At 37.4% G+C, this 10407-nt stretch overlaps 5 protein-coding genes across 5 annotated transcripts; 2 read left to right on the top strand and 3 right to left on the bottom strand.

The window, feature by feature from the left end:
- Nucleotides 1-93: 93 nt before the first annotated feature.
- On the top strand, nt 94-2926 carry SOCG_01658 (Pep5/Vps11-like zinc finger protein; the record flags this gene model as incomplete). The annotated part of the gene is made up of 3 exons (XM_013164611.1): nt 94-221; nt 261-559; nt 617-2926. Coding segments are annotated over 2 exons (2499 nt in total), but the record flags the coding sequence as incomplete, so codon positions are not given.
- A 118-nt stretch (nt 2927-3044) lies between these two features.
- On the bottom strand, nt 3045-3531 carry SOCG_01659 (transcription coactivator PC4; the record flags this gene model as incomplete). Its single annotated transcript, XM_013164612.1, has 2 exons — nt 3045-3386; nt 3445-3531. 2 exons carry the CDS (start codon nt 3529-3531, stop codon nt 3045-3047), a joined length of 429 nt encoding a protein of 142 aa, XP_013020066.1.
- Nucleotides 3532-3994: 463 nt separating this feature from the next.
- On the bottom strand, nt 3995-6373 carry SOCG_01660 (DUF1212 family protein; the record flags this gene model as incomplete). Its single annotated transcript, XM_013164613.1, has 1 exon — nt 3995-6373. The coding sequence occupies one exon, from the start codon at nt 6371-6373 to the stop codon at nt 3995-3997; it is 2379 nt and encodes a 792-aa protein (XP_013020067.1).
- An 850-nt stretch (nt 6374-7223) lies between these two features.
- Nucleotides 7224-8912, top strand: SOCG_01661 (septin Spn5; the record flags this gene model as incomplete). Its single annotated transcript, XM_013164614.1, has 3 exons — nt 7224-7975; nt 8025-8609; nt 8660-8912. The coding sequence occupies 3 exons, from the start codon at nt 7224-7226 to the stop codon at nt 8910-8912; spliced, it is 1590 nt and encodes a 529-aa protein (XP_013020068.1).
- Nucleotides 8913-9107: 195 nt separating this feature from the next.
- SOCG_01662 (ubiquitin-specific protease) lies at nt 9108-10088 on the bottom strand (the record flags this gene model as incomplete). Its single annotated transcript, XM_013164615.1, has 1 exon — nt 9108-10088. The coding sequence occupies one exon, from the start codon at nt 10086-10088 to the stop codon at nt 9108-9110; it is 981 nt and encodes a 326-aa protein (XP_013020069.1).
- Nucleotides 10089-10407: the final 319 nt, after the last annotated feature.

Here is a 10407-nt window from a genome sequence, read left to right on the forward strand (position 1 = left end):
TCAGTCAGATGTAACTTGGTTTGGTTTGTTTTTTAGACAAAGGTTTATAATATTATTTCTTTTCTTTTTTTTTTTTTTTTTGAATTGAGAAGTAAAGAAGTCTTCTCTACTTCTCTAACAAAGTGTGATTTTAACGGGTGCGTTTCCGATCTTGTAACCTATTCCCAATCTCTAGCCAGTACGCTCAAGAATACATTCAGAGATTTATGAATATTCAAGAGGTAATAATTTTTTATTGATTTTGTTAATAATATTTTTAGTGGGATTCTGTTTCGCTCTTTCAATGGCAAGCATGTTCGGAATTAGTTTCATTTCAAGACACATTGGTATTAGTTCAAGCATAATTTTTATACAAAATCCATGAAGCTAATCATTAAAGAAAACCAAGAGTAGTTGTTCATGCGAAGGGACAAAAATTTTGTGTGTTGGGACATTTGACGGCCATATTCTTGTTTGCAACAATAAGCTTGAATTGATAGCTGATTTTGTTGTCTCCGAATTTGGAGCAATTCAACAGCTAGCATTAACGAATAATGAGTATGCACTTTGTTGTGTTTGTGTATGTATCTGTCTTTCGTCAAAATTTCATAAATTAATCTTTAATGTGAGAGTCTAGCTCGACAAACAAAATGCGGTTGTAATACAGTTTTGGTCAATCGAAAACATTTTAAGGAGCAAGTCTAAAGATATATTTTGCTTATACGAGCGTCGTTTAAATGGTATCCCGAATCCTTTAATTCCTGCAACTAGTATTGCTATTTCAGCTGACGTTTCATCCGTGTTTTGCGGATTCGCTAATGGAACAGTAATTCAACTACAAGGATATTTTCTTCGGGACTTGGGCTCAAAGCAGGATGTGGTTTTTCGCGAAAGAGACTCTATAACCGACCTTGCTATTCTGTCCCCAAGAAAGCTATCTGTTTCTACTACTACACAAACATTTGTATTTGATATTTTTACCAGGTCCATTAATATATTAGAAGACAACGGATTAGCTATCGGTTGTTCTGAAGTGTATATGCAAAAGTCTCTCTTGCGTGCCAATTCATCCTTCCTTTCAGTTTACGATTTGAAAACGTTGATTTTGCTAAAGACGCTTCACGTGGATGGGACAATACAAAGAATTTTCACGTGTTTTGGAAAAGTTTGCCTGCTGGTTTCCAGGACTCCCTCATTTTCATCTAAAGATCACAGCAAAATAGCATCTGAGTTAACTTCATATTTCTTCTTTATATTGGACTTGGAAGCTCAACTAATTCTTTTTCAATTTGAAATTAAAGAAGGAAGTATCTCGAATATTCTTTGTACATCTGATGATTGCTTTTTCTTTTATGATAACTGTCCTCCTCAACAATTAATTCGTCTTCCGCAAGATTTTCTTTTATACAAATGTTTTGAGAAAGAAGAGTTTGAGAAGTCATATTTACTAGCAAAGTATTTGAAGTGCACCGAAGATATCACCAGAGATTGTGCTCTTCGTACAGCACTGCTGTATTTTAAAGAAGGTGATCTTAAAAAGGCCATCGATTACTTCATTTATGCTATACCTTTTTCCGATTCAGCTTTAATTATCAAAACATATTTAGAACGACGGCTATTGGGATGCTTGCTTCGTTATTTGGAAGCCCTTGCTGCTGAAGGATACGCTTATTCGTTCGAGCAATCTACATTGACTTTTCTATATATTAAACTTCAAAGATATGATTCTTTGATGACATATGCAAAAAGTGAAAATTGCTCCACTGAGCTTTTGCTTCCTATACTGCGAAAATACAAATGTTTTGACCAAATGGAGGCCTTGGGTAAGATTTGGAATATGCCCTTAGTTTGTCTTGAAGTTTACCGAGAGAAAACATTAAAAGGTAAAGCATTTCAACTTCTTGAGAGTTGCCATGATTACATGGATGTAATCGAAATTTCAAATCATTATGGCATATGGTTTATAAATTTGGATCCGACTAAATTTACAGAAAAAATAGTTGAGATATCTGTTAATTTACTGAACCTTGGAAAGCAAAAGAACTTAATAGTGTTTCTAAAATCAATTTACCTTTCTACATTAATTCAATATCCGGAATTACAAATAAGATTGTGGGATACAATAAAGATGCAAACAATGGATCCCACGATTCTGAAGTTTTTAAACACACGAAAGCTTCATTCTATCACGCAAAGGGAGATGGATTGTACAAGTTTGAATAACGAGTCACTAGCTATCCTTTTAATTAAAGAATGCAATGGCTTACTCGATTATGAATCTTCTATACTTTCCTTACAGTCAGTTAAATGGACTACTGCACTAGATCTGCTGTACTCCCAAAAGTCCCTAATTTCTGGCTCCAGTGATACAATAATCCAGAAACTATTAAAAGACCCGAATACGGCGGATCATCTAGTCGATGAGTATGATGATGAAGCTATGCTACATCTGTTGAAGTTTTTGGTACGAGAACGGACGGTTACGAATATACGAGAAGATATATTTTTCAAAATTCTAGAAAGCTGTTTCATACAATTTGAAATTCCGATCCAACATCTGCTGGAGATACTGATGAAAGACCAAATTTTAACTTTCGGAGATGTTAAAAATATTTTATTGAAATGGTACAGTCATTGTTCTTCTCGAATAGAAGAAAAAGATAAACAGTATATACACATTCAGAAAGAACTTGCAAGTAATCAAAGCCAGTTTATCTCTATTCCAGTGGAGGACCGACTTTGCGACAATTGCGAGGGGGTTTTGAAGATACCCTTCAAAACCTATAGTTGTCTTCATATCATCCATCGAGATTGTGCTTCTGAATCGATCTGTCCCAAATGCAAATCTGGAACGTTGGAAACCCCATCCATGACTTATGAAAGGCACGAATCTTCTTTTCATGAACTTTTTAGTCACCTATCTTTATTAGAATCTTTTATGCTATAATATCTTTGAACGCCCATTTTGCCATAATCTTTACAATTTCTACTATATGGACAATCAGCACATAAAGAAAGGTATCATTCATCTGGATATCGTTAAGAAAATATGGTATTGCGCGAAATTATTTTTCGTCTTCACTACCGGATTGATTCTCCTCCTTGGATCCTTCTTCTTGCTTAGGTTCATGTTTGGTATCGGTTGATTCTTGTTCTTCCTTTCTTGTGGTTTCGAAATCCGCATTTTCTTTCTTCTCTTCCTCATCTTCATCCTCGTCTACTAACCCAAGAGCATCGGTCACCTCTCCAACCATACGTTTGAATTGCATCCATTCATTCGGATTCAATGCGATCCCCTTCTTTCCAGGGAGCATTTCTCCATCCTTCTCATAATATTCACGAATATGTACATATGTAGTTCCACGAAAGTCTGAAAGAGTCACCCTCTTTTTACCAGAATCATTCAACTTTATTAAAAAACGCATTAACAATCGTTTCCAGAGATTGAGAAGTTCCTTTACTTACTTGCCAATGAAGTTCTTTGGTATTTTCACTCTTTTGTTTTTTGATATTAGCTGCCCCACTTCCGTTAGAAGCGCGTTTTCCTACCATCGCTGTTGTAAACGGTTTTGTTCTTTTACAGAAATACTGACTTGTGTTCTGGTATGCATTATGAGGTCACTAATCATATTTAATGGCTCGTTCCAGTGCTTTAATAAATAAATAAGTTTATGTCGCTTAATAGTATGTTTTAATCTTTTCTCCATAGATTCTATACATAACTTATGGAAAAATAAGATTACAAAAGCATTATTATTGCTAAGGAATGATTAATTATGCATGGATACCATGCAAAAGAATAGGATTACAACTAAACATCGTTTCTAACTCATAAGCTTCATCAGTACCTTTTTAGAATAACATCAAGGAAGGAAATATGAATCCTTAAATTAAAATGAACGGAAAAAATAGTCAGGAGGTCTACTGAAGGGTGATCACTGACCGTCAGCGGACATATCAATATATATGCACCGTAGCACACTTTCATTGTTTTGTTTTCCCTCTCACATTCAATTCAAATACTTTCAAGATGTTTGTTACGAGCTTGTGCTCTAGCAAAGGCCCCAAAAATAGGATAGGTTATGATCGAACTAGCAAAGAAACCGACAGCGATTCCTATCGCAATCTCAACCATTGTAAGACCAAACTCTAGACTACTATACTGACTTCCAGACTGAGAGTACGTAGTTGTGTTTGTCGTTGTATTATGACTTGCAATATTAGTTGCAGTGTATAAGCCGCCACTCACACCACCTTGAGCAGTAAATCCTGAGGGAACTAGAACGAATATGGCAGGTATCACAACAACAAAGGAAGAAGATTTAATAAAATGTGAGTAGAAATTACCTAAGCTCCCAATCACAAAAGAACCGAGAGCACTAGAAATCTGACCTGTACCAAAATGCAATGAAGAATAGAAATAAACAACATAGCCTATGATAGATACTAGAATCTGCATACACCACTGCTTTGGATGCGATTGTGTAACAAACAGTAAAGAAAGCGTATATAAAGGTATAAAAAGAATATACCACTTTTTTTCAATCCCAATATCTTTTAGGCATGAATAATTCCTTGTAGCGTTAGTGTCCATCCAACCATACAGAACAGCACCGATAGTGATACCGAAGCTCAAAAACAAAGAGAAAATAACAGCATAAAGCATGCGAACACCTCCGGAGACTATATTTTTGGATTGTAACTCCAGCACTCCGCAAAATATAATATAACCTGGTAAGATTAGGGAAACGGCACCCTCAACCAAAGCTGTAAAACAAAATACCGGCCTCCCATGCTTGCTGATACTTCCAAATGCCCGCCCTATGAATGACAAGACAACGGCCCCAAAAACTTCAAACAGCTTGTCAAATAATGATGATTTGGGAGCAAGATACACTCTCAAAATCCCCAATAACAACCCCAGCAAAAATCCTAAAGGCATATCATACCATCCTCCACCGTAGGCAACCGGCAAGATGCAAGCGCTGGCGAGACCATGCATAATAGCAACCAACCATTTCCGATAAAGAGGACGAAAAGTTGTAATATTTCTCAAAATGTCCAAACCATCCTCAGCACTTAATTTATCCCGCATCACATATCGATAAATTTCATTCACCAGACCAAGTTTGTTCAAGTCAATCTGTGACGTTATGCCTATAAAGTGCATATCTGAATGTTCTTTTTCATTCCTGAAATAAATAAGCATACAGTCAGGGAGGTAAAGAAAGTTTGCACGCAGATCTAATATGCGAGAAGCTACCCGCAGATTTCGCAGTATTTTATGGCTTGGACACCCATACAGCATTAATGTTTCACATAAACAAAGTATAAATTCACAACGTTTATTATGAGGAGATGGATGAACGGTTATTCGAAAACGATCGTCCACGTATAATTTTGACCACCCTAATTTATATAATATACCACCCAAATAGATCTTCCCCTTCTTGAATGAAGACTCAGTACTTAATTCGCTAAATTTATTTTTCTCGATATCATTTGATTCTTCCGTTCTAAGACGAGAAAGGACGCTTCCCAATGTCTTCCCGTAACGATCAACAGAACTATCGATAGGGACCATATAAGCACTTACATCGACGTTCAAAAATAAGGAAAGGAATCTTCCAAGGAATCCCTGTTCTTCAAGTGGAATATAAGTTTCACAGGTCAACAGGGATTTGTCAGTAACGTCGCTATGAGTATAAGCATGCTGCCGCATTTGAACAAGACGAGTGGAAGCCGTCGAAGGTACAGGTTTAAGATCAGAAGTACTTATTGTAATTTTTGGAATATGTTCTTTTTTGGGTGAGGAAGAACTCATCGCTTTTTCACTGCAATATTGATCGTTGGACTGCAACAACGTATAGCTCGACAGGCTGCTTGCGGAAGAGTGATCTGACATGAAGGGGTCTTCCAAATCGAAACTGTTTACAGGGGATAACTGGCCGGGGGAAAGAATATCCAGCTGTCCATTGGTTGATTTGATGCTCCTGCTTGAATTCCCAGACGAAGAGCCTCTATCAGAACGGATATGTTTCTTTGACGATGGAGAAAGATAATTCCGAAAATTTCGTGAAGCTCTTCGATTTCTGGCAATTGATAGAGATTTGGGCCGATTTGCACGATTTAACCTGAAACTAATGGATTGTCGGCGTCGTACAGGGCTGGATGCGGTTCGATGATGAAAATCTCCCTCTGGTCGATAAGAAGTCGAATTCTCATGTACTTGTTCATTTTTTTTTGCTGAGAGTGCTTTTTGAAACTCAGGATTGGGCATATACGATCTGTTAAAAAGAGGTTGAACACATTCTCGATCTTTTTTTCGAGGATCAGAAGGCTTATGGCTTAACCAATTCTTCTGCTTAGGGTCTAAATGAAGCTGAGTTCCCATAAGACAAATAATTCGTATGGTCAAACACTCTAGTTACCAAAACCAGCGTACCAACAACCTCTACTATATTGCCAAAGTTTTTGGTAGTCAGTACAAAAAACCATCAATAAGTTAAACTCCCTTTTTGCACAAAATACTTAATTTAGCAATAATATCTGAATCGCCCCTTCGTCGACTTTCAGACATGTTGCGTAATTATGATAGTTTCGAACATCCCAATTTGCCCTTGCATAATAGCTTATTATTTTTTTGCCTTTAGCTCGCAGACAAAAATAAGCCAAAGAATGAAGCGAGCGTGCTTATTTGCGCCACTAGAGCAGTAGAATTTTACACCGATCATATAGAAGAGATCAATGTCAATGGTTGAACAGTTAGCAGGTACTTTTGCTTATATAGATCATTGTCTTATTCGAAAATGTAGTTTATGGCTGTTTGTTGATCTTTGCCAAACAGCGGAATTCAATATGGGAAATATCCAAGAACAACCTCAAACTCCATTGGATCCTATTCGTCATTATATTTTTGGAGATCGCTCAATTTTATCCTCTGAATTAGCTTTATTTCAGAAAAATATAGATTTCGCCACTTTAGTTATGGTGTAGGTAGGTCAATTATGGAAGTGATCGAAACATGTAAACAAACATAGGAGAAGTAAACAAACTGTGGGTGTTGTTTACAAAATCCCCCTTCAGGAAGGTTTTCCATTAAGCAATTACCAATAACTCAACAGTTGTTTGCAAAATTCCTGATTTCCTTGCATAAACAGGTCTAACCACTTTGGTATTTTACATTCAAGATTAAACTTAAGTATATCTTCATAGCAAACTGCTAAGTTTACAAAACCGCTAACATGTCTGACGCTCCCGTATTGCCTTCTTTTGAAGCACTTAGAAACAGTAGTAAACTTGATGTTGCTTCTACCGATGAACAGATGATGAGCAGTCTCTTCCCAGACAAGGAGCAAGAAATTGAAACCGATCATTTTGGTCCTTCTATTGCAATCTCAGAATTAACGGACGCACCGGTGGAAAAAATGCAAGATTTATCTCTCGATCCTGACGGACATCAAGACGAAAACGAGAACGAAACTGAGGACGAAATTGAAAATGAAAATGATAATGAGAACGACAATGAGAATGATATGGACGAGACTGAGCAGGAAGGGGGTAAACAAGACAATGAACCTTCAGAAAATGAAGTGAAGGGCAGAGCTTCTGAAGATCAAGATTCCAAGAAGAGTGAATCAGAAGCACCATCTCGTTCAGGTTCACAAATGAAGAAATCGAAATCTACGAAATCATTAAGAAAGGATTCCAACATTCTCGTTCCCTCTAAACATATAGGTATTAATGACTTCAATCAACAGTTCTATAGAAAGACATGTAAGGACGATCTTCCTTTGAATTTGATCGTCGTTGGAGAATACAGTTTAGGAAAAACCACCTTCATCAAGTCTTTCTTGCAAAACATGGATGCAGCAAGACCAAAACATACGCACGAATTTACTCAGTATAAAGCGAAGCTTTCGGATGGAGAGCAACTTTTCCATGTCAATATTGTTGATACGCCTGGTTTTGGCGAAAAAAGCGACAACAGCAATTGGTAAGTAAAAGTGTACATCTGATTAGGATTTCTAACATACGGATTTTAGTTGGAGACCTATTGCAGCAAACATCCTTCAACGCTTGAACGAATATTTTGAGAATGAAACGAAGCCTCAAAGAAATCCTTACTACAATGACAATAGGATGCACGCTTGTCTTTTTTTCTTGAACCCTAATGGACATCGACTCCAACCACTTGAAAGTTACCTAATGAAAAAGATCGACCGGTTTGTAAATGTCATCCCAATCATTGGAAAGGCTGATACTATGACTCCCGATGAGTTGGCAAAATTTAAAGAGCGTATCGCCGAAGACATGGTCTCAGAAAAAATATATACTTTTTCAGATTATGCTGATTCTGAGAAAAAGTTAAAACATCCCCTTCCATTTGCTATTGTTGGGTCGAATCAATACCTCGACAAAGACGGGAAATCCATTCGAGGTAGACAATATCCTTGGGGAACTGCCGACATTGATGACCCTGAAGAAAGCGATTTTTGCCAACTTCGAAACTTCTTATTGTACACACATAATGAGGGATTACGCAACAAAACTCATCGTCTCATTTACGACACATTTCGTCAAGAGAAACAAGCAACCCTGGATGAGCAATCTGAGTTCAAGTATATTAGGTACGTTCCTACATTGTATAATCAATTGCATTTAGCTAACATAATTACAGCACCGAAGAAATTAATAAGCAATATGTTCAAAAGCAGTCGCAACTGGTTGAGGATGCATTGACTAAAGGCTTGAAGTCTCAATTTAAAGAAAAAGAAAACAACCTTGAGCTTATGGAAAAGCATTTACGTACACACCACAAGGATTATAAGCATGTCCTTCAGAAACGAGTGATTAGCTTGGAAGAAGAAAAGAATCGTTTGATCAAGGAGATTGGACCCGATAAAATCCGAAAGGCAGGTCTAGTTATTTAGTCACTGAACTCTTCGATACTATTTACTCATTGAAATTGCTGGCACGCACTTGCTTAACTTTAATCATGATTCATAAAAGTGTTATAGTATTTTTATAAGGATACTTTTTCGCATTACATAAGCCATCATCGTAGGATCATTACTGGCTTATAAATCATAAATGAATATCGTTACGGCTAGAGATTAATTCAGCATTTAATACTCACCGAATTGAACATGACCGGTAGACATAGCATGTGCAGAAGCATCTTTTTCACCTACCAAACCAGCACCACACGTGTTGCAGCGAATCGTAAACGATGAAGTATCAGTGTAATAATGCATATTTCTCAAATGGGAGGTCAGTTGTTGAACATAGGGTAACGTCGTGTCATCTGAAGCATCAAACAAGACAATATCAGCATCCGTGTCCCAAAGGACGGAAGCCAGTGCTGCCAAATCATAATGGATACCGGAATAAACAATAAAAGTCCGCTGACCCGAGGCTGGTTGAGGATTGTAAGAATCGACACGACCAGTTTGAACATCAACGGAGCAGATCTCTAAGTCGAAATGGGAGGACAAAACGGAAAGTTCAATATACCCACCCCAACTTGACTCTTTACGGATCCACGCAGCATATTCTATTGGAGCTTTACCTAGAACCGCTGTAGAGTATAACTCGGGGTTGGATAAAATTGTGCTAGCTACCACTTCTCGAAGGTCATAAGGAGAGAATCCCAAGGGCTTGGACAAGGCGCGGAAGAGACAAGAGTTATCATCGGGCATAACTCGAAGAGCAATATCACCGAGTGGTGTATTCACATATGGAGGATCTTGAGAGCCGCTGCTAGAACCACCTTTACTTGGCAAGGTTGATGCATTGAAGGAACCTTCAGTAGGTTTAGATACAGCCTGATGATTGATGGGAGCTGGAGCGGGCTGGTTGGTAGTAGCTGATGGAGATTTGACGACAAGAATCTGTTGTCCAGACGAGATGAAACTTGAAATAGGTGAGCCCTTATCGTTTAAAGGGAGATCTTGAGGCGGAAATCCAAACTTTATAGAAATGGAATCCGGATCAAGAGAGAATGTTGCCGCTATTGTCTCCAGGAAACTTTGCACGGAAGCATCGCTAGGAATTGTTGCAACTGAAGACTTGTCCATATACTTCAATCGGAGGCGAAGAGTCGACATATTAATTAATATAAAAAATAAATAGATAGAACAATTTAAAGCAGGATCGACAAGAAAAATCCAGGTACTGTTGCTTTTAGCCAGTGATCACCCGATATACGTAAAGGAAGGAAACTTTCAAGCTAAGAAGTAATCGGATGATTGATATAATAAAAGTAATTCACTAAATTGTTTCACAAATATTAAAAATTTGAAGTTTTCGAGAAAAGCAAAAAACGATTTGCTTGGTAAGGCAACTTGGCTCATGTTGATTAAAGTGCTGCACCATATTCGTACATATTTCGCTAAGTTAATATTTACTATCGTTACATTGTGTTAT

This window comes from Schizosaccharomyces octosporus, assembly GCF_000150505.1.
Source record: "Schizosaccharomyces octosporus yFS286 unplaced genomic scaffold supercont6.3, whole genome shotgun sequence".
Lineage (NCBI taxonomy): Eukaryota > Fungi > Ascomycota > Schizosaccharomycetes > Schizosaccharomycetales > Schizosaccharomycetaceae > Schizosaccharomyces > Schizosaccharomyces octosporus.